Source organism: Pteronotus mesoamericanus, unplaced genomic scaffold (assembly GCF_021234165.1).
Source record: "Pteronotus mesoamericanus isolate MK-2021 breed Mesoamerican mustached bat unplaced genomic scaffold, CSHL_Meso_final scaffold_125, whole genome shotgun sequence".
In the NCBI taxonomy this organism is placed as follows: domain Eukaryota; kingdom Metazoa; phylum Chordata; class Mammalia; order Chiroptera; family Mormoopidae; genus Pteronotus; species Pteronotus mesoamericanus.
Genome location: NW_026555304.1, coordinates 304,625 through 329,099, shown reverse-complemented (window position 1 = coordinate 329,099; position 24,475 = coordinate 304,625). Strand labels below are relative to the sequence as shown.

General features: G+C 37.6%; 1 protein-coding gene across 5 annotated transcripts in view; it reads left to right on the top strand.

The window, feature by feature from the left end:
- Positions 1 to 24,475, top strand: part of XPO4 (exportin 4) — a 133,510-nt gene that overhangs the window by 102,265 nt on the left and 6,770 nt on the right. For 4 of the 5 annotated variants that reach the window (XM_054587981.1, XM_054587977.1, XM_054587979.1 and 1 more), the window contains 13 exons: positions 2,075 to 2,251; positions 2,876 to 3,018; positions 3,509 to 3,654; positions 4,471 to 4,648; positions 10,846 to 11,005; positions 11,669 to 11,838; positions 12,899 to 13,073; positions 15,812 to 16,105; positions 17,647 to 17,827; positions 21,681 to 21,799; positions 23,196 to 23,326; positions 23,911 to 24,028; positions 24,157 to 24,249. In XM_054587981.1, coding sequence (XP_054443956.1) covers positions 2,075 to 2,251; positions 2,876 to 3,018; positions 3,509 to 3,654; positions 4,471 to 4,648; positions 10,846 to 11,005; positions 11,669 to 11,838; positions 12,899 to 13,073; positions 15,812 to 16,105; positions 17,647 to 17,827; positions 21,681 to 21,799; positions 23,196 to 23,326; positions 23,911 to 24,028; positions 24,157 to 24,249 — 2,085 coding nt within the window. The remainder of the gene's footprint in view (positions 1 to 2,074; positions 2,252 to 2,875; positions 3,019 to 3,508; positions 3,655 to 4,470; positions 4,649 to 10,845; positions 11,006 to 11,668; positions 11,839 to 12,898; positions 13,074 to 15,811; positions 16,106 to 17,646; positions 17,828 to 21,680; positions 21,800 to 23,195; positions 23,327 to 23,910; positions 24,029 to 24,156; positions 24,250 to 24,475) is intronic. The other variant, XM_054587978.1, reaches the window with a different exon arrangement.

Genomic DNA, 24,475 nt, shown 5'->3' with positions numbered 1-24,475 from the left:
TCAAACAAGGCAGTTTTGTTTTCAGTGCTCTGCCTTCCTGTTTCACCCCTCGTACTGCAAACAAGCGTCCCCATTCACACTCAAATTTTTGTCACAAGATGTTGAAGTTTTTCCTGTGCATTGATTGTGCACAACATCCACTTTTCACTTTTTAAAATGGCACAACACCCCCCCCCGCCCCCCCCGGCCACATCCCCTCGCCACCCTTCACCCCCTGCATTGTGCTGGGTGCTGCCTGGTGTTGCAGAGAGCAGGGAAGCCCTGATGTGGAGCAAATGCAGGTGTTAGACAAGTTGCATTCAGGCACAAGTTACAGCGCTGTTGCTGTGAGCATCTATAAACAATCAAACTTAAAACAAGGTGGTGTGTTGATCCGTTTGTTCACCTGTACCTGGTGAAAAACAGAAGGAACCTAACCCTGTATTCACTAATTCAGGGTTCATGGTGACTTTATAGAACATATATGCCACAAATAGAAAGAATCGACTATTTACAAGATGACTATGTTCCATTTACTTTCAAAGAATGTTGTTTATTTTCATTATGCAGCAGGTTCTTGAGTATATTTTCATTATGCAGCAGGTTCTCGAATAACGTTTCATATCAATCAGTCTGTGGTAAAATTGGATTCATTGTACGTGGTTTCACTTAAAGTTTAAGAACCTACCTGCAACATCAAGTGAGGACTTAAACTGTATGTTGTTTCACGGCCAGGAAAATAAGGAATAAAAATTGGGTTTGCTATGTTTAAATTCTTATTAAAATTATCTAATGATATTCTTTTTACTTTCCTTTCATTCTTATGTAAATTTTTCACAAAATGAATTAAAAATATTACAAATTTTTGTAAGGTTTATTTGACACAGAAAATAACTTTCCTTGTAGGCAGTAGGTTAACAAAAGCTGAAGACACAGGAAACAATTCACTAGAAGGAGTTTGCTTGGTGCTTAGAGGTCATGAGCTGTCGGTAGTGTCCTCATGGTCCTTTATCTGAAATACTTGGTGTGGACATTTTAGTACTTTCCTTTTTTTGAGTTATTGACAAATTGATGAAAGTACTCTCTGATGAACATTCCAGAGTTCTGTATTTGTAGGTGAGGCCAGTCTGTTGGCTGTAGAAACCAGAAAAGGAAGTTACAGATTAAATCTATAGACCTTCAGTCTTCCTAGTAACAGAATGTTGGAAATGATGAGTTGTGCCAAAACCTTTTTACAAGTGAATATATACGTAGTTTAAAGACTTTGCTTCTTTATTTATAACTATTTATGAGAGATGCTGTTGTTAAAAACCAACTCTGAAAAATCTGTTTCTCTCTCATGGCTGTTACTGTATTTCTGTAATTTTTTGTTTCTTATTCTTCTCCATTGAACTGAGCTCGAAAGCACAATTATTTTTGTTTTTCCACTAAGCATAGTGCTTGACAGTAAGTATTCTGGGTTTCATTGAATGGTGATCTAGTGAATTTGTGATGAAGAAATCAATGCACAGGTTAAATTATGTGTCCAGGTTACTAATTAAGTAGGAAGACCTTAACAGCTTCCTCAAACTCCTCTGTAGGACCTATCTTACTTAAAAAAAATAAAAATGTTAAGGAGTATCTGTGAAGTTCTCCCCACATTCTTGAGTATGTTAGTTAGGCTAGTCATCATTCTCCAGTTTTTTAAAAAAAATCATTTAGAAGTGTATAGTTAAGTACACATTTTATCTTTTCATTCTAACAGGTCTCTTCTTGACTACAGAAAAAAGTTAATACTATTTTTATTTGAAAAATACATGTTCCCTAAAGCACTGTTAAAGCCTAAAATCTTGTTAAGAAATAAACATTAATTCCTGTTTGCCTAAGAATTATTTAGATTAAGTTAGAAAGATTTTAGAAAGTTTAATAGAATGCCTGCAATGCTTGACATGACTAGTTAGTCTTAGAATGAACTCAGCTAGATTATTGAATAATAGTTGGGAACCCTCGTTAAAGGAAAAACTTAGAAAACTATATATGCATAGCTATGTGACTCTTGTTGTAATACCCACCTTATTTCTCTGGCCATTGTTTTGTGAAACTTCTTTCCTCCTAGCTTGATAAAGATGACATGGTCTACATGGAAGCATATGACAAGTTGCTGGAGTCCTGGCTAACTTTGGTCCAGGATGACAAACATTTCCATAAAGGCTTTTTCACCCAGCATGCTGTTCAAGTCTTCAATTCTTACATTCAATGCCACCTGGCCGCTCCAGATGGCACAAGGAATTTGGTAAGTTTTAAGCCAGATTGTGATTAAAAATTCATTTCATCATCATAGGCTCTGTTTTGTCTATTTTATTCTCTTACACACTGTGCAATGCTAGAAATTTGGGCTAAGCTTCTTTAGAGAATTTGCTGAGAGCATTAGATGGAGATCAGAAGTGGTCCCTTGTCTGACTGCATCATGCTTTGTGGGATGTGACTGGTAGTTACCTCCTTTGTCTTCAGTTTTCAGTTACCCACCTGTGTCTTCCTAGTTGTTAAGTGATATGAATGACTTCTTGTATCCAAGGACCATGGATCTTGAAGATTTCAGATCTTTTCAGTGACAGAAGTTAAACTCTCCGGTGTGGGAAGTGGGTTGTGGGCGGGGGTTAGTTAACTGTGTTTATGTATGTGTGCTGTGGGTCTATATCCTTCGCTCCTTTCTCTTCTGTGTTTCCCACTTTGGGTGACTGTAGGGCTGTCAGCACAGTTAGGTAGGGGTCCCTAGACAGCTGCACTGAAGGTAGGCTCTGTCCAGTTCCCCTTCTCATGTGAAGTGCGGAGGCTATTTCACAGTGCAGCAGAAATGCGTGGCTTGTGAGACAAAGGCGTGCAGCTCATTACTCATTATTTCTCTCATTGACAACAGACTGCCAATGGTGTGGCCTCTCGTGAGGAAGAGGAAATAAGTGAGCTTCAAGAGGATGATCGAGACCAGTTTTCAGATCAACTAGCCAGTGTAGGAATGCTAGGAAGAGTTGCTGCAGAGCACTGTATACCTCTTCTGACAAGGTACACACAGTCCACAGAACCTGCAGAGCAAATGCTCCATACTCACACTTCCCTAGAGAGCACTTTACATACTCCCTCACCCTGTATGCACCCAGCACACTTGGAGTAAGCGGACAGAAACATACTCAAAGTTTCATTCCTTGGCTTGTACATTGGAGCCTAGGCACTCCAGCATAGGTGGCAGAGAGATTATGGAAACACGGAATGAGACTGGCTTGACCCATATCAGTAAAAACTTGGAATAAGTAGTTTTCAAATGCCAGTTGTAAACCTTGATTGCTTGTAAAGCACTCTTGTTATTCTCTCATAAACGATAAATTATGGTTCCTGTAGTGCTATAAGAACAGTTGAGTATGATAAAAAATACTTTTGTATATGTGTTTTTGTGCTAAGATCTTAATTTATGTTGTCTGACACATGGAAATTATGTTATTCTAGGTCTTTGCTTATTGAATTTTATGAAGCTATTGTTTTTTTTTTCTTCTTTTAGTTTATTAGAAGAAAGAGTAACAAGGCTCCACAGTCAGTTACAGCGACATCAGCAGCAGTTACTTGCTTCACCTGGTTCAAGCACCATTGACAACAAAATGCTTGATGACCTCTATGAAGATATTCACTGGCTTATTTTAGTTACAGGTTGGTTGGTTGTTTCCTTTTAAAATGTAATTGCCAGCTGAGCAGTTCAAACCTTAAAAAGTAGCTTCATATATTAAAAATAATAGTCCATACATAGTATTGGAAGAAATTTGGTGACAGCTGCTATATATTACAGCTATAGATGTGTTTTTTAAAAATATTGGCTAACATGTATTCAGTGCCTATTGCATACTGAATGTTTTATGTGGAGCTCATTATAGCCCATTGAATTGGTTCTATTATTAGGTATTGTTATTATTGTTGTTATTATTATTATCCCCTTCTTATAAATGAAGAAGCTGAGACTTGGAGAGTATAAGACACTAGCCCATGGCTACACTGCTATTAATTTTTAGAGCCAGAATGCAAATGTAGGCAGTCTGACTTTTAGAGTCTTCTGTAACCATACTGTTAGTATTTCTGTATTTTAAATAATCAGGAAAAAAGTCTTAATTTTTGAAAAGGTGTCCCCAGATATTGACTTTTGATATAGATAATAGTAAAATTCCTATTAACTTTACAGAATATGTTACTGAAAATTATTAAAAGGTAGATTAAAAAGCCTACATGTCAGTGTAAGTAATAAAATTGTTGAATAAACATTTATCCTGTGTTCTTTCCTGTTTTTGAGAGTAAATTATCTAAGAAATAGAAAGTTTCTTTTCATCAATCTTGAAATTAACATATTAAATTTATAATTTACTTTTACATCAATTTATATGATATATTTAAATCAAATAAAACAAAACATTTATAGTACAATTTGATAAATGTAGATTTGTTAAGTGTTCATTTTTAATTTTTTTTAAACTGAAGGCTACCTCTTAGCTGATGATACTCAGGGAGAGACTCCGCTAATACCTCCAGAAATAATGGAATATTCCATTAAGCATTCATCTGAAGTTGACATTAATACAACACTTCAAATTTTGGGATCTCCAGGAGAAAAGGCTTCTTCCATCCCAGGGTACAACAGAACAGATTCTGTGATTAGGTAATATGAACTCTATAGCTGTGCTCTTGTAATTTATTCTGTTTTATTAAGTTCTGAGTTGATGGGTAGATGACTCGAGTGATAGACACATTGTAAATCTGATACATGAAAGAAGATAAAACTTGGAGAAGCCTTGAAATAAACAAGGACGGCAAGTACTTAGTATATTTAAGCAGTGCCACTCGGGTGAGATTGATAGCCGTGCCCAACACTGAGGAGAACAAGCGCAGAGTTATTCTGAATGCAGGGAGACTCTGACGGGACGTTTGCTCTAATGCACTGTGACCATATCCCTTGTCCATCAGAAAGTAGCACTGATGTGGGTACAGGCACCATAAATGCCAAGAAATAGAATATGCCATTCTTAGAGACCAGATGAATGTTAACAAGTACTTACTGTTCATAAAGATAAAACTACATTTTAGTGTCTTTCTTAAGGAAAACTGATTCTTATAACATAGAACTATTTATCCCAAATATGTGAAACTTGAAAGCCCTGTCAAAGAAGTTATAAGATTGTCTGCCTCAATTGAAAGAATTCACTTTAATCTTCCTAATAGCAGTGACGGCTTTTTCATTACTTTCAGTGGTGACATTGAGGAGGGATAAACCTGAACTAAATGTCCTCCTAAAAGTGAATTTGAAAACAGCATTTTAAATTTCAGTATATTTAAATTTAGGTGGCAGGCAGAGATATCAATGATGAAATAACATTGGTTTTGTCTGCTGCAAAATCAGTAACTCAAACAAGATGCTGTGCCCCTTATTCTTTTTATCTTAATGTTAAAACCCGTGGATATCATTTGAGCCTATGCAGTAGAAAGTAAAATTTTTAAATATTGAACTTGAAAGCTATTAATCAGGAACTGTTTAGGAACTTATTCCTTTATTGTTGCATTCTCTTGTTTGAAATAAAATACCAGTGCTCTATTGGAAAAGTTTTCTCTTTTCCTTTTAGGGTGACTATAGGCCTATGATTAAGTGTCTGGAAATCATTGCTTTTGCTTTGGTTTGATTCATGGTGAATGTTAATTCAAAGGCAGTGCATTTCAGGATGCTGTCATGTGATACTCTGTCATATTTCTTGCCTGGGCAGTATCATCATGAATGCATTCCTTGTATTTTCAGTGCTTTTTCAGTTTTTGCCAGTCCCAGTTACCACTGTGGGAGCAAAACATTTTGGTATCTGAGAGCACAGACTATGGAGGAACAAGGCAAGAGTTGAAACAACCACCCAAAACATGTTTGTTTGTTTTTTTGTCCAAAGAATTAATGTGAAATTGAATGGTATATAGGAGAAATATTACTTATTTGATTAAGAAACAAATTTACATTTCTTGAAGAAAATATTATTTGACAAAAGTTATTGAGTACTTCCTATGTATCTGGCACTGTTGTAGGCATTTGTGATAACAGTAGTGAGCAAAACACACAAATCACTTCCCTTTTGAAGCTCCCTGTAGGGGAGAGACAATGAATAAGTTAATTATGTTTATGTTAGGAGACCATAAGTGCTGTAGTAAGAAGCTGAGCAGGGTGGGGGGATCAGGAGTGCAGATTCAGGGACCCCTTGTAATTTTATTTTTTAAAATCCTCACCTGAGGATATATTTATTGATTTTAGAAAGCGAGGCAAGGGGAAAAAGAGAGAAACATTGATATGAGAGAGAAACATTGATCAGTTGCCTCCTGTATGTTCCTTGAGCAGGGATCAAACCTGCAACCTAGGTATGTGTCCTGACCAGGAGTTGAACCTCTAAGCTTTTGGTTAACTGGAGGGACAATGCTCCAACCAACTGAGCCACCCAGCTCGGGCAACTGCTTATAACTTTAAATAGTGTAGTCACTGTCAGTTTCCTTTAAAATGTATCTGGTGAGCCAAACTTGAGGTTGGTTAGGGGTTGGGAAGGCTGGGGAAGAACATTGCCACAGTGAATAGTGGATGGGGAACCCTCACTGCTGGCCCTCATCCAGGACCAGCAGGAGTTTCCACAGAGGGTGGAGCATAGTGAGGTGAAATTCTGTGGCAGATGGAGTTAGAGGGGAAATAGAGGAGAATCAGTGTAGTCTTTGGGCCTTTATAGTATCTGCTCTGAATGGCGTGGGTGCTTCTGGAGGGTTTTGAGCAGAAGAGGTGACTGTGCTGCTTTGAGAGTGGGCTATGAGGGCCAGAGGTAGGAGCAAGGAGACCAGGGAAGAGCCTAGTTGCTCTCATCCAGAGAAAGATGCTGGTCCAGACCAGAGTGATAGTAGAGGTTGTGAGAAGTTGAAGAAAGTTTTCTTTGACTCACCATGCTGACTTCTGTTTATGAAATGCAAAGATAATCTAAGATTTCCCATAATACCAAGACTATATTCTGTGGGACATTGATTGCTGTCTGAAATATAAAACATGTTCAGATAGCATGCTGAAGAAACTGAAGTAGGACCAGGGTGGCAGTCTTGGGGGAGCAACAACTAAAACAGTATTATGATGTCATCAGTTTTTCCAGCTCCCCTCCATGCCAAGGTCTGAGGGTGCAGTCGAAGTGTGATAGTGACGTGGGAGGATCAAGGGAGGGCTCCTTGGAAGAGGTGGCATTTACGCTGACGCTGAGGGGATGGATGGGGGTTTGCAGCATGAGGAGGAAGAGGAAGACTATCCCAGGCACTGAGAGCAGCCAAGAAGCTGCCCAGAAAGGAGAGGAGGCTGGCACGCACACAAAGGGAAAGGTGCCTGCTGAGGGTGGAGAAGTAGGGTGGGCTGTGGAGTGGGTTGGAGTATGTGTTGGAAAAGATTTGAAAAACGAAAGTGAGCTAATCACATTGTTTTATTAGAGGATTGTAGTGTGGAGGCTGGATGTAAAGGATGGCTGGTAAGTTAGGAAGCATTTCTGTTAGTGGAATAAAGATGATGGGAAGGACAGAAAGATGACAGGTGTTTCAAGGGAAGTTCTCAGGGACTTTGAGGTTGATTGAGGGTGGGGAGGAGAGAGGCAGGAATGAGGACAGGCTATTGAGAGCCCCAGGTTCATCTGTCTGTGGTACTATTCTTGACCTTGCTCCCACTTTACAAATAAAGGCAAAACTTTTCTTCATTGGAACTCTTACTGTTGAGTCTATGGGTTGGTGGGTGCAGGTGTGTAGAAACCTGTAGCGTGCCAAATAGTGTGGTATTGTAATTGAGTAACTGAGTAATGGATAACCAGTTATTCTACAAGTCAGGAAGTTTTTAGTCTTGCCTTGGATAATACTGAAGAGTGACCTAATCAAGTTGTCAGCTATCATATTATTAAAAATAGTTTTTGGTGGTAGAGCTGTGTGATGTTTGGCATATAACTTGCAAGAAGTGCAGGTAATTGAGAAATCTGCTATTTTAAAAATGTCTTCCATTTACTTATGAAAAGAGTTTTCTTAGTTTTTTTATCTATTAAAATAAAAACTAGGGGTTAAATTATGCTCACCTCTGTCTCATTCTAGTGATAAGTAATGTTTTTTCACAGATACATAAACTAATTTGGAAAATAAAATCATGCTATACTAATCTCAGATGCATAAAATTTTATGTTTAATACTGTATTTAAATGTTTATAATTTGTGCAGTTGTGTACTATTAAGTATTGTAATAACTCAGTCCAGAAGACATTTTAGAAGTCTTAAGATCATTGGAAATGTTTTTAAAAAATTTATTTTAGCATCTAGACATTTGTTTTAGAGAAGTATATTGTGTGGTCAATAAAAAGAATATAGCCCTGGCCAGGTGACTTGATTGATTGGAACGTCCCAATCAATCACCAAGTGGTTGCGGGTTTGATCCCCAATCAGGGCACATACCTAGTTTGCAGGTTCAATTCCCCAGTCGAGGTGCATATGAGAGGCAACAGATTGATGTTTCTATCTCACATCAATGTTTTTCTCTCTCCTCCCCTTCTCCCCCTTCACTCCCTCCTATTCCTCCTCTCTCAAAAATGAATAAACATATCCTTGGGTGAGGATTAAAAAATAATAATAAATAAAAATTAAAAATAAAATGAGTATAAAATTTATTATATTAGGATAAGAGTGTGGGGAAATGAAACCAAAACAAAAATTTAAGGAGAAAAAAGAAACAATGTAAAGTTTCTAACTTAAAAACTTGTTTATTTTTCAAGTGGATGATGGTGAGTATTGCAACACTATGATAATTAAATTCCAGTGCATAAATTTAAATGGCCACTGTAACTATTTCAAATTCTGTTAGGCTGCAAACTATATAATTTAAAACTATTTTTTTTAAAGAAGTTTTTCTAGACATCTCAGTATGATTTCTTTGTTTTAGAGAAGAACATCTTTAATACATCAAATTCTGTCTTATCAAAACTATTCTTACGGGGAGAATTTGATATATCCACTTAAATGTGTTGTGAGGTCATCAGGGCATTATTGTTCACATGCATCCTAAAATAACTTTGTTAAAAGTTTGAGCAATTGTGGTATAGAGAATATATATAGTGAAAAAGGAGAAGAGCCTTAGGAACCAACTGTTTAAAGAATGAGGTCAGAGTACAAAAGGACATAAATGCCTGGGGAAGAGTAAGAAAAAGCTGAGGGGAAATATGGGAAAGTGCAAGGGAAGACATTTCAAAAGGGCCGAATGCCAGCAGTGTTTGGTATTTTGGGAACATCCATCTGGATAAAAAACTGAAATGTTCATAAGATTTCATCACAAGCAGACAGTTTCAGTCATTTTGAGAACAGTAGGGACAGTAGAAGCCAGACTTCCTGTGATTAGAACCCCTTTCTTGTCATTGATAGTAACAAAATGGTGTGGTAATGAGTTCTTTCCATCAAATCCTGCTGCTTTGTGTTTTAGCTAAAGTCAATTTAATATATGAGGTCTGTCCAGAAGGTATCCAGCCATGTAATATGAAAAATAGAGACATTTATTGAAAAACATACAAGATACAAGAAAACGTTGTACATTGGAAAATGACACCTCAGTCCTCTTCAAAGGAGGCACTTTGGGACTTTACACAGTTCTCCCAATCACCGTCAGCTGCCCCATTGTATTTTCCTGAATGTCATCAACGGTCTGAAATCTCTTCCCTTTAAAAGGTGATTTTAGTTTTAGGGAAAGCCAGAAGTCACAGGACACCAAATCTGGGCAGCACGGGGGCTGAGTCACCTGGGTGATTCGATATTTCACCAAAAAACTTAGGAGATGTGAGACACAAGCGGGCGCATTGTTGTGATGAAGCTACCAATCACCCATTGACCATAGCTGCGGCCTTTTGAATCATCTGAATAATTTCGGAGGAGGAATGTTTGAGCTTAACGCAAAATTGGATGCAGATTCGTTGTTCTACTCACTCAGTCATTTTGAATGTTACGGCCACATAGTACACACGCCCACTCAACAGTGTCTATTGGCCCCACCGGCTAGGACAGTGATGTTGTCATTTGTTCACACATGTGCATTCCAGTCTGCTCTCTTTGACTACTGGGTTACATTGATATTACATAAACTATTCTCATTATATTAAGAGTGGCTGGACTTTTTCAGGACAGACCTCATATATGTGTATCACTTCTGGTTATGTGCTCCCCTAACCCACCTGGAACAAAGGCCTTATTTTTCTACATGTTGTACCTTGTTGTTAACACACAGTTATTATGTAGTGTAGGAAAAGACACTGTGCACATCCTGTAAGCAATTTTTCTAGCAAGAGTTTTATTTTAAAATACCATTAAGAATCAAGTTTGTTACGAAATGAGTACGACTATGAGATTTAGAGTCAGGACTCAATATTCAGAACGTTCTAGATAGGTCAATTACCAGACCCTGAACCACAGAATGACCAATGTATAAAAACAAACAGTACTAACCATACAATATTAAGTAGTGATGGTGTGCTGAAGAATTTATGGCATTTACCCTGAACTTTTAATTTTAGGTATTTTTCCATTTTGAATCTGAAAAATTTCTTTAGACAGTAATGCAGGAACAACTTCAATAGAAGGATGTCTCTTGGCCATGACTACCTTCACTTACTTTGTCTTGTTTACTGCTTCCTGAAAGGTCAGCAACAAAGTGGGGCATTTGTCTACAGCCTTATTGATGAAAATTTCAAGTATAGCCTGTCCTAAATCCAGAGAGTTGGGAAACAAAAAAGGACTTTTATGAAGAAAATAGCTAATAAATAGATCGAAGAATAAATGACATCTTTTTTGTACCCATAGGCTGTTATCTGCCGTTCTCAGAGTTTCGGAAGTTGAGTCTCGAGCAATAAGAGCAGACCTCACTCATCTGCTAAGCCCTCAAATGGGCAAAGACATTGTTTGGTTTCTAAAACGCTGGGCAAAGACTTATCTCCTGGTGGATGAGAAGCTATATGATCAGGTCAGGATGTAAAACTTTAATTTCATTTGGATTTATGATAATAGCAGTTGTAGAAATGAGAACATTTTCTTGGTTATTTTCTCATTAAAAGGTAACTTAACAGCTGAACATTTTCTACATGGAAGGAGAACTATATGAATGGCATGTGATTTTAATAACTTTTCTTAGGGCACATCATTTGATTCAGCATATGTTAACCCATATTAAGTTATAGATTACTTTTTGAGAATGGGTTAATTTTTGTTCTTTGTGTTTGATGTAAATATCATATTATTGTGTTAATAACAGAACAGTTATAGCTAATAGGAAAATAACTGAAAAATGTGCCATATTTTGCCATGTATAATATGCATCTTCATTTTTGTGCTCATTTTACATGGGATTATCATACCCATGGTATATAATCATTATACCCATGTATAATGCGTGTCCTTATTTTTCCCTCAAAAAATCTGGGCAAAAAAGTGTGCAATATACATGGCAAAAAAACAGTAGGTGGATTGAGGATCTCTTTTTGGACTTAGGGATATGAATTCGTTCATAAAATTGATGTGAAGTAAGCAGTACTTCATTTTTAGATGCTAACATCAGTTTGATTTTTCTATGGAATTTTTTTTAGCTGATCTTTTTTTCTGACCTAAAAAAATTGGTTTTCTCTTCAAGATAAGTCTGCCATTCAGTACAGCATTTGGAGCAGATACTGAGGGTTCTCAGTGGATTATTGGCTACCTCTTACAGAAAGTTATCAGTAACCTCTCGGTGTGGAGCAGTGAGCAGGACCTTGCAAATGACACTGTGCAACTCCTTGTCACTTTAGTGGAAAGAAGAGAAAGGTAAGCTGCTAGTAAGAGTCAGGCTGTTTTTGTGTGTAACTTCAGTTTGCTTTTTAGTGTAGGCTTTGCAAGTGGCACACAGTTACACGGTCCTAAGGTCCAGGTTTTTTGAAGCACTGTGTTTAAAAAAACAATGTCATGGTCCTGACTGGTGTGGCCCAGTTGCTTGGTTGTCCTCCTATAAAGTGAAAGGTCACTTGGATTCTCAATCACTTGGGTTCCCTGTATGCCTGGGGGTGCCGGTTTGGTCCCTGGTTGGGGCATGTACAAGAGGCAGCCAGTTGATGTTTCTCTCTCACATTGATGATTCTCTCTCTCTCTCTCTCTTCCTCTCTCTCTCTCTCTTCCCCTCTAAAAATAAAAATTTTTTAAATCTTAAAAAAACCCCAAAACAATGTGATGTTAATTGTTACAAGTACAAATAAGGCTTTCCTGTGTTACAAATGATGGTTGAATTGACTGTTCAAGGATTCATCATTGAAGTATCTTATGAGTAGCATGCATGTTTAATTTAGTAAGTTATTTATAAATTAAAGTTTTAAAAAAGTTTTAAGAGTGCCATTTTATTTTTCAGGTATTCTGTTAGTAATATCCCATTTTAAAGATGAGAAAAACTGATAATTTAACAATTTAATTTAATTTTGCAAAGTAAAATTTTTATTGTTTTCTACAACAAATTCTGGAAATGTATTTTTTTTGCTGCATAGAAATGCAATTATTACTGTTGTCATTGGCTACTATTTATTACTTATAATTTACTAGGTACTGTTCAAGCCTTTCATGTATAGCATCTATTATATCAGTCTCAGTCATGAGATTTAGGGTTGTTATTACTGTTGGTATTCGTATTTTACAGATCAGGAAACTGGTAAGAGAGATTAAAAACATTTTACATTGTCATATTCCCCGTGGGATTTGAATGCAAACATTTGGGACTCCAAAATCTATGCCCAGTTTACTGTACTTTAAAATTAATTAAATCCAGCTACCTTGCATTTTGTTTACTTAGTATACATACAGTGTAAACGGTACATCTTTCTTTTGCTGTTTTTGCACATAGGGCAAACCTAGTAATCCAGTGTGAAAACTGGTGGAATTTAGCTAAACAGTTTGCGAGCCGAAGCCCTCCTCTGAATTTCCTTTCTAGTCCTGTGCAGAGGACGCTGATGAAGGCTCTTGTCCTGGGAGGTTTTGCACAGATGGACACAGAAACCAAACAACAGTATTGGACTGAGGTAACAGTTCCCCTGATTGTGATTCCACCTGCTGGTGGCACTTTGTTGTTTTATCTATGTGTTGCCGTGAAATAGTCCATGGAGACATAAACATCAATTACCACTTTTCTGTTATTTTTCCCTCCTAATGTATAGGTTGAAGCTTATTATTTTATAACTAACATTTTATGACTTGCTCTTATCTGCTTTTGATGACATTGAATATTAATTATCATGTGTTCTGCAGTTCAGGTTAATTTTTTTCCCCCAGCTCAAATGAGAACCTGAACTGGTATATTTATTCTTCATTAAAAATTAGTGAAGTGTTCTTTTGTCTTGAAAAAGGAGCTACTGATTAACTACTGTATTAGTTTGCTATGGCTGCTGTAACAGAATACCACAGACTTGGCTTAAACAATAGAAATTTATTGTCTCAGTTTGGAGGCTGGGAATCTGAGATCAGGTATCACAGAGCTGGTTCTGTCTGAGGCTCTGAGGAAGAATTTGGTCTGGCCTCTCTTGACTTCCGGGGCTTTGCGGGCAATTTTCGGCATTCCTTGGTTTGTAGATAAACCACTCCTACCTCTGTCTTTATCTTCACATGACAGTTGCCACGTTTGCATTCCTGTGCCCAAATTTCCCCTCTTGCTAAGGATACTAGTCATACTGGATTAGGGGGTCTACCCTAATGACCTGATCTTAATTTAACTAATTACATCCGAAACAATGCTATTTTCACATGAGACCATGTTCTGAGTTTCTAGGGGATTGGACTTTATCATACCAATTTTGGGGGGACATAATTCAACCCATAACAGCCACTGTGGACATTGCCTCATATAGTAAGCTTTAAATGGGGGAACCAAGACTTACCGTTGCAGGTAAGTTGCCAGCCTAGAGTCCTGTGACTAGAAGGGACAGACATCAAGCAGTTGTGACTTCAGAACCAGAAGAGAAACCAGGCTGATCTTGTATTTATAGTTGAAATAATTGTGTTATTATATGTAGAGCTTTAAGTAGAATTAAGATATTATCTTCATGATTATGCCTATTCACTTTTATACCCAGGGCAGGACTGAGTGTCTGAAGTTATGTTCTATGCTGAGAGGAGTTGGAAAGGAAAACACAGGCAAGAGCTTGTGTTGGTCAGACTTGACCCTACAGAACAGGTTGGCAAACTAGCCTACAGACCAAATCTAGCCTGTTGTCTCTTCTTATAAAGTTTTTATTGAAACACATTCAGTCTCAGTTGTTTCATATTGTCTATGGCTGTGTTTGCACAACAGCATAGTCAAAACAGAGCAGTTGGGCCAGAGGTGGCATATCCTGTCAAGTCTGAAATATTTACCCCCGGGCCCTTTGTAAGGGTGGGGTAAAAGTAGGTTTACAGGTGTTTGTATGGAAAATAACACAATAATTAATAAATAATAATACAAGAACCAACTCTGTTTCATGTACTTACGACTGTAAACCTATTTTTGTTCCCACCCCATAGAAAACAGTTCGCCAGTCCCAACTGTGAAGGCTTAATATTTTATTGGAAAGAGATGAAGATAGTGGCTGAATTCTGGAGATGGCATTGAAGTTGTGTTCTGTCATTTGTAGAATCTCCTTCTTTTCTCTCTCTCTCTTAAAGCTAAATTAAGGAAGTGAAGATGATAGCACGCACTTATGTTTTTCCATAAATTATAATTTTTGTTTTATGAGACATAGTTGACACACATCACTATATAATGGGTTGGCTTACATAATGTGAAATAATTATTAGTATAAGTTTAGTTGTCATCCACAATCTCATATTGACACAATAAAACGAGGCAAAAAAAAAAAAAATTTCTGTGACAACTCTTAAGGGTTTACTCACTCTCTGTCATACAGTGTTAGCCATAGCCATCATGTTGTACATCACAACCCTGGTGCTTGTTTTCTTGTAACTGGGAGTTTGTACCTTTTGACTACCTTTCTCCAAATCCCCCTCTCCCCACTCCCACCTTTGGTAACAGCAAAACTTTTTCTATGAGTTCGGTGTTTTGTTTTGTTATGTTTTGTTTTTAAACAGATTCCACATATAAGTGAAATCATACAGTAATTGTCTTTTTCTGTCCAATATATTTTCTGTAGCATAATACCCTCAAGGTCCATCCATTTTGACTCCATAGAGGATTTCCTTGTTTTTCTTTTTTTTTCCCCCCATTGCTGAATAGTATTCCATCATGTTTATGCACCACAACTTTATCCATCATTCATCAGTGGACACTTAGTCTGTTCCCATGTCTTGGCTATTGTATATAATATTGCTGTGGACAGGTGGGTGCAGATAGGTTTTCAAATTAGTGTTTTCATTTCCTCTGAATATATTCTGAGAAGTGGAATTGCTCCATCATAAAGTAGTTCTAACTTTAATTTTATGAGAAACCGCCATACTGTTTTCCATAGTGGTTGTACCAGTTTACAGTCCCTCCAACATTGCATGAGGGTTCCCTTTTCTCCTCACCTGCATTACTCTCTCGTCTTTTTGATAATAGCCATTTTAACTGATGTGAGTGAGGCAATGCCTGCCTCACACAGAAGTTGTGATAACCCTCAAAATGGGGAATATAATGTGTGGTTCTGATATTCTTTGTTTTCTGTGCTTTTTCTACTTCCAACAGTTAGAAATGTTTTGGAAAGTGACTATCCTAGTTTAGGAAATAAAGTTGAAGAAGTAAATAAGGTATGTGAGTCAGCCTTTCAGAAAAATCCATGCTTTGTTTTTGTAGGTTCTTCAGCCACTGCAGCAACGATTCTTAAGGGTGATAAATCAGGAAAACTTTCAGCAGCTGTGCCAACAGGAGGAGGTCAAGCAGGAAATCACTGCCACACTTGAGGCCCTATGTGGCATTGCCGAGGCCACCCAGATTGACAACGTCGCTATCCTTTTTAATTTCTTAATGGACTTCCTTACCAATTGCATTGGATTGATGGAAGTTTACAAAAATACCCCAGAGACTGTCAATCTCATAATAGAAGTTTTTGTTGAAGTTGCACATAAACAGATATGCTATCTTGGAGAGGTGAGCACTTTCTAATTTTCATCCTTTCAGGATTAAAACTCCTTAAAACTATAATAAAATAATAGATACTTTCCTTCAAATTTAATGAATATTTTCTGAAATGTTTTTATGCCTCCAAAAGATCTTTCAAAAAGACTATTTTCAAAAGAACTTAGAATTCAGAGGAAGGCATATTAAATGAATAGAAATTCTTATCCTAAAAACGTTAATAATCAGTAATTTATTTGGGCTCATTTGCTATTAAATCAAATTCATTCAAGTGAGAACTATTTCATAAAACAAATGGATTATGGTAGAGAATTTTAACCAATTTCTTTGTTGTAGGACCCTAAGGCTTACAATTTTAAATGGTAATTTGTATCTTTTGTTTGGCAAATTAGATGAGTGTTTAGACACACTATTCTTTTATATTCTGTAAGCAAAGATATATTTTTTTGTCCCATTAAATAATTTAGAAAGCTTTAAAGAAACCTTAAGAATACATTTGTATTTGTTAGCAGATTAGCTTAAATCTTGTTCCAAATCATTTAATACGGGTTCCTGATTGGTAATTTTATTTAGATCAAAGAGACCTGCTCAAAAATGAGGTTATATTTGAAGTACTGGTTTGGCCAAAAAGTTTGGGGTTTTTTCCCCCATACGATGGCTCTAGTAACGTTTAGTTGTCTTCATTCAAAACAGTTTTGTTAGATTGTGTTGTTGTAGCTGTTGTATCAGGGTGCATTTAAAAAAAAAACAAATTGGTGAATTTTTATGTAACCATTTTGACCTTGAAGATGGAAGAATATATGCAACATTTTTGGTGTGTTATGCTTTGTTACTTCAAGAACGGTAAAAATGCAACAAATACAAAAAAAGATTTGTGCAGTGTATGGAGAAGGTGCTGTGACTTGATCGAACGTGTCAAAAGTGATTTGCTAGGTTTCTTGCTGGATGGTGCTCCACAGTCAGGTGGGCCAGTTGAAGTTGATAACAGTGGAGTCGAGACATTAATTGAGGACAGTCAAGATTATACCACGTGGGAGATTGCCAACATACTCAAGATATCCAAATCAATAACGTTACTGGTGAAAATGAAAAATGTGTCTTTTATTTTACAGAAAAAACTAAATGGACTTTTTGGCCAACCCGATATTGTAAATGTAGTCACAGATAAATCACTGAGGGGTATGCCAGTGCCACTCTCATGTTTAAGACTGCTGTTTGGTACTCTGTTTCTGCAAGTTATACAATTTTAGGTTTTAAAATAGTCAATGAAGAAGTTGAACAACAGAAATAAAGCAGTTCTGTTGCCAAAAGTCTTATCATTTCTTTGGTCAAATGAATAAAAATTTGGATGTCAGATTTCATGGCTGGAAAACTGTTAGTTATTTTAAGTATAATTAGTTTGTACTTTTCATGTGTGTGAATGTTTTGGTGTAGTTTAAAATGAGTATTTGAGATCTTTTAGGACTTAGAGTAAATTTATTACATTGTATTTTAAAAGTTATTTAATATTTATATTTGTTCTGGTAGCATAATTTCTGCATGCTTTCTTACAGTCTAAAGCGATGAACTTATATGAAGCCTGCCTTACTTTGTTGCAAGTATACTCTAAGAATAATTTGGGGCGGCAGAGAGTGGATGTTACAGCTGAGGAGGAGCAGTACCAGGACCTGCTTCTCATTATGGAACTTCTTACAAACCTTCTGTCAAAAGAGTTCATAGACTTCAGTGATACAGGTAGGGTGTGAACTTTGTTGTCACTGTTGTTTTTATTAAAGCAGAGGATATTTTGTTAAGTGAAATCCCACGAGGAAATTCAGTTTACAAAGTAGATGGAAGTGTCGTCTCTCTGGGCACTGTAAAGTGAGGGAAGGGCCCCCAGCCCTTCTGTTTGGCTTTCCTCTTGTAAGAAGAATAGTTAAATTTTCTATCTGTTAGGTTCCTATGAAATGTCAGCACTGTTACTGCCACAGCGGCGGGAAGTAGGTACCACTATTACACTCATTTTTTAGATGAAGAAACAGGTACAAGAGGTTATATGTCACTTGCCCACAGATGTGGAGCAGCTAGTATGTCACAGGACTAGATTGACATGCCAGCACTGGACTTCACGTATGCTTTACTGGCTGGTCCCTCCTCCGTGTCCTGAGGTGGCCAGCCCAGGAAAGCCCATTGCCTTCGAGGGTGAGGCGTTGGAATAATTGTTGGGGTGGAGCTCATGGGGAGAGTAACCAGTGGCCTTAGGACAGCAGAACCCTGGGGAAGTTATTTAGCCTTCCAGTGCCTTTCCTAATTGTCCAGTGGGTGTATTGAGAAACGCCCTTCAGAGTGTTTATGGATGAGCTCAGGAGTCTCTGGTGGTGAGTTAATACAGGTACAAATTCACCAGTAACTGAAACCTCATGTATTTGTAGATGTTCCCTCACCTCGCCCTGACCCCACGGCCCACCCTGTCTTCACATAAAAGAGATCTTGCTTTCTAAGAGAAAAACGAGTCCTGTTTAGCACCTTCTTTTGTGTTCTGCAGATATTTGTTGTTGTGGATGCTTCTTCCTTTTAAGATTCCCGTCCTGAGCTGTGTGCTGTAGTTTTCCACTTTCCTCATTTTACCCCATACGTGAGCTTGTTTTTTTTCTGTTTCCTTATTTGTTGGACAGCATTTCTTTTCAGTGTCTGTGCTATCCCAGGCACTGTCCACTTCACATGCTAGAAGGCTGACTCCTCAGTTTAACTAGGGCCCCCAGGTGACATGGTTTGGAAGGCCCTGTCCCACACCTACTCTCTGCTTCTTTCCCACAAGGCTGCAGCTGCCCCTCCGCCAAGCCTACCTCTCACACAAGTTCCCATGTTTTCTGATTCCTTCATGTCAGTCCTTACTCTAGGAGTTCTTAACTTTTTCTAGGCCGTGGGCCTTTAATACCTGAAGTAGTTACTGAACCTTTACACACTGTATCAGTTGACTTGTGGGCTCTTAGAAACTCTTTTGTATACTTTCCAGGGATGTAAGCACCAGGTCAGATCCCTGTACCCTAAGGAATCTGACTCAAAGTACAGAGCTGATACTGAAAGAGAGGGAGAGCTTTGAGGGCATTTGGAGGGAGAAAAGCCCTATAGTCTCCCAGGTTTACAGTGCCAGGTGCACTTCTTCCTGTTGCTCTACAAGTGGGAGCACAGACTCTACAGTTTAACAGGTGAGGGGAGACTTTCCAAGTAAAAGAACAAAAAGATCCAAATCATAATGAAACATTAAGAAATTGATATTAAAATGCTTAGGATTGAAGTACAGAATAAGGCAGAAAAGAATAAAGAAAGGGTACATAGGGTTGACATTTAGATGAAAGAAAAATTATGGTTAAAATAGAAAAAAATGATAAACAGCATTAACTCATTAAATTGGTAACTTGATGAAGATTTAAGTCATTTAAAAAATAAAGATAATAGGTGATATAAAACAAAATATTTTTTAATTTTTTAAAAAGATTTTATTTTTAGAGAGAGAGAAGAGGGGAGAGAAAGAGAGGGAGAAAAAACATTGGCATGTGAGAGAAAATCAGTTGTCTCTTGCTTGCCCCCAACTGTGGACCTGGCCTGCAACCCAGGCACATGCCCTGACTGGGTATTGAACTGGCAGCCTTTTGGTTCGCAGGCCGGTGCTCAATCCACTGAGCCACTCCAGCCAGGACAAAACAAAATATTTTAAATATTATGAAATGAAATTAACCTGCTAGGTGGGTTTTTAAAGGCACAACTGGCAGTGCGTCTCAGTACTCTATTTTTGAATCCTTAGTAGAGCTCAATACTGGAGAATGGAGCCCAACGAGCCTCCAGACCAAAAGCTGTCTTGTTAGGGAAGCCTGCGGGTAGTGTCAGGGAGGCCTCATGCCTAGACAGGCCCAAGTTTCCTGGTGATGGAATCCAAGATTGCATCCAGAAGGGTGGGATTTTTCCAACTGGAACTGAGACCCTGGTGGAGAACTTCAGAATTAGGCTGAAAGGTGGTTTTTAAGTAGAAGTGTGCTTTTATTTGGACCCATTTTATCTTTTTTCCCCTTGTTCTAAAGTAGTATGCTCTTAATAGAAAAATTTTCAAGTACAGAGACAGAAAAATCACCCATATTTTGACATAATCCAGAATCAGCTATAAATTGCACATGGTAATTTCCCTTTTGTTTCTCTTGTATAATTTTCTTTGCATTTGTACTGTAAATACAATTTTATATTCTGCCTTTTTAAATTAACGTACTCTTGGCCTTTTCCTCATCATTAAAACATTTTATGACCTTTTAATGGCTGAATGGTTTTCCACATTTTGGAATTTACCCAGTTTTACTAATATTGTATACCTGGAATATTTACTATTTTGCTGTTATAGATAACAATGCAGTAATCACTTCTGTGGACAAATCTCTGTCTGAATTTCTGAATATATCTTTAGTATATACAGTGCTCAAAATGTTTTTACTACATAGCTTTGGACGGTAACTATCACACTATATCCTCACCAGCATGTAATTATTATTTAAAAGTCATTTTGAATTTGCCCTGGCCGAGTGGTTCAGTTGATTGAGACATCATTTTGTACACCAGAATGTTGTGAATTGGATCCCTGGTCACAGGCCATACATGAGGCAACTGATCGATGTTTCTCTCTGACAACACATTGCTATTTCTTTCTCTGCCCCTTCCCCTCTCTCTAGAATCAGTAGACATATCTTCAGGTGAGGATCAAAAGTCATCTTGGATTTAATGAATCAGAAATAGTAACTTTAGTCCTGGCTGGTGTGGCTCAGTGGATTGAGTGCTGGCCTGTGAACCAAAGGGTCACAGGTTTGATTCCCAGTCAGGGCACATGCCTGGGTTGCGGGCCAGGTCCCTAGTAAGGGGCGTGGGAGAAGCCACCAGTCATTGATGTTTCTCGCCCTCTCTTTCTCCCTCTCTTTCCTTCTGTCTATAAATAAATAAATAAAATCTTTAAAAAAAGAAATAGTAACTTTAAAATTTTTTCATTGATTAATGATTAGAGTGAACTGTTTTTCATTGGATTGGTGGTTTTGTTAGACTCTACTCAGTTATCTATTTAGGTCTCAGGATTCCTGCTAATTTACAGGCATTCTTTATGGAGTAAGGATAATAGCCCTTGACCATGGTAGCTATATTAAAAAAATTACTTTATTTTTTATGTAACATTTTAATTTCTATATTTCCTCTATTCTTTTCAGCTTAGAAAAATTCCACAGACCTAAGAGATAAAATAGATATTACTGTGGAATTATTTATCTCCTAGTGTGACCAGCCTGTCAGTGAGTAGATTTACTTTTCACAACATTGATAAAGCATTAGTTTTCCTTTGTCATTGAAGAGTAATATGTGATGTAAACACAGAATACCATCTTTATTGAGTGCTCTGAGACCCTGAAAAGTGAAATACAGAAGGGTGACCCAGACAAGGTTACCAGGCGTCCTGTTAACCACTCATAGATTTATTGTGGCTGAGGGTTCAAATCTATTTTTACTTTCTCTAGGGTAGAATGTATACAGCTTTGCAGATTTGTTCATGTTGTGACTGTAAGCATGTGGCTTCTGTTTATAGATGAAGTATTCAGAGGACATGAGCCGGGGCAAGCAGCAAACAGGTCTGTGTCAGCTGCAGATGTGGTTTTATATGGAGTCAACCTAATTCTTCCCTTGATGTCACAAGATCTCTTGAAGGTAATTGAAGAAAGTGAATGTAAACATTAAAACATGTATGCTTGAAATTTAAAGATACTTTAGATAAGAATATGCCTTTTATTTAATTAAAGGGTATGAATACCTGCTTGTCTGTTAAGTACATATGAAAATCAGATGTTTTTGTTACTGTTAGTGTCATTCACACTCATGTCTACAACTTAGAACACAGGCCCTCACTACTCCTGCCCCAGAGTCCTGCATTCAAGATAGATTACTGACAGAGAAAGTGGATCTTTTAGAAACTACATTTTAATGTTAGCAGTTTTGGTTCTCTCATCATTTGTCATTTAAAATAAGTTAGATGTTCAGGCATACACAGTCCTCTGATACTTGTTGAACATTATTCTCAGATTGAGGGATTGAACAGCAGAAGAAAATAACAAGTCACTACTCCATGTAGAAATGGGATGGTAAGAAACCAAGACTCATACAGTTTTCAATTTTGTACATTCTGATTATGTTGTGCCTTGGTTTCACCATTCAGTATTGAGGATATGATGGTGATGAGGCTGCCCTTTCTTTCCTGTCTTTTCATGAAATGTTATAGGAGTCTGAGGGTGGGGACAAGGACATGGATGGAAAGGAGGAGGGAGTTGTGTTTGCCTGTGCATACATGCACAGATGAGTGGGAGGGGGTGGAAAGTACGAGCACCAGAGAGAGAGGGCTGTAGACTCCCAGCTCAGCACGTCTCTCATGATGCATGTCTGTTGGAAGGGATTCCGATGACATGGGAACCACATGTTTGTGCACAAGTGGTAGGTGGGAAGTATCATCAACCCTGTATGGTGATTGCTTTCAGGGTTACTTATTAATATTTTCTAATCAAACGAAGTATTAAACATTTAGATGTATATTCTTTAAGTGAGGTGAAACTGTTGTTGATTACCTACTCTACCAGGGCTGTCCATCCTGGCAATGAATTTTGGGAGTGTGAAGGGGCTGTTCAGCGTATAATCTTAGCCTTTGGTATTAGCTTCTTGTGTTTTCCCTTGCTTGAAGACACATAAACACATTTGCAGAAGGGTTTTATTCAGAGATCATTTAATTATTTGAGATTTGGCTGCTTTGTTTACTTTCTTAAGGTAAACGTAGAATATCTGGAATTGGCTGTAGCTTTTTTTGGGTTGTACTTTTTATTAACTATTCAGAAAATAGTTGTTTCTACTATGTATTACCATATCACTTACTAAATTATTCCCTTTATTGTAACTTAATTTTACATTTAATTAGTTGTTCTTGTTTTCTATATCCTATATATGTTTTTAAAAAAATTATTATACTTAGAAGCTTGCCTGTTATTACATTACTTTTTGCATTAATGAAAATAAAATTAGATAACATTAAGCATCTAAATATTTAATTTTTATTTTTCAGTTCCCAACCCTATGTAATCAATACTACAAATTGATCACATTTATCTGTGAGATTTTTCCTGAAAAAATACCACAACTTCCTGAAGACCTCTTCAAAAGTCTGATGTGCTCTCTAGAATTGGGAATGACTTCGTATCCTTTAAATAAACATTGTCACTTGTCACATGGGGAAAATATCTTACCTGAAGAAAGTTTTTAAAATTTGCATTTTTCTTTTTCTTTTGTATTTCAGTTTTATTTCTTAAACAAAGCCACCATCTCTGTAGCTCCCTTGATTCTATGGGGTTTTTGTTGTTGTCGTTGTTGTTAGATTGTCTCATTTTTTTTCTCCTTTCACAGATCCCAGAGGCATTTGGCTCCTGGTCCCCAAATCACTCTATTACTAAGTGCCTTGATTGGTAATGCTACATACTGGTGCTGAGTGTCTGGTGTTAGCTACCCAAAGGTAGAGAATTATAGGGCTTTTTATCAGTGTGTGCATCATAATCAGAAACATGCTGAAAGTCTCCAGTCTCAGATCCCAGTCACTTGTGGATCATCTCAAAACCTTGGGAGTCTTTTGTCATTTGGCTTAGTAAAGACATGTTACACATGGATATACTTGCTTACCTGTATTTGTTTTTAGAAATATACTCCATGTGATAATAGTGGTAATTCTTTATCTTTAATATGTTAAGTGTGTCCACTTGCATTTGCTCTTTGACCCTCATGATCAGAATGAGCTCAGAGGTTTGCCAGCTGTGCCTGGAGGCCCTGACACCACTGGCTGAACAGTGCGCAAAAGCTCAGGAGACAGACTCACCATTGTTTCTAGCAACACGGCACTTTCTGAAGGTAAGGTATTTGGGTGGCAGGTTTTGAGGTTACCCTCTCTCTCTTTTTTGGAACAGGGAGGGGCTGGAGGACTTGTGTGATTTTCGAGTTGTGTGTCTTTAGTTAGCAGTTTCCTTGTGCACTTTCAGCTGGTTTTTGATATGCTGGTTCTGCAGAAGCACAACACGGAGATGACGACAGCAGCCGGTGAGGCGTTCTACACGCTGGTGTGCCTGCACCAGGTATGGCCATGGCTCTTGGGGCCCTCGTCCTCTTAGAAGGAGATGGTTCAGACCCACGATGGGTGTGAACCCTCCAAATCTTACAGGGTCTCTGACTCAGGGCTGCAGCTCTGTTATAGCGAGGCTCTGCTTTTTCACTGCATCTTTAGCTCTATTTTGTGTTTATCAGACAAGTTGTTTGTCAGTAAATAAGCATTTATTTTCCCTTCTGCACTGTTAGGAACTA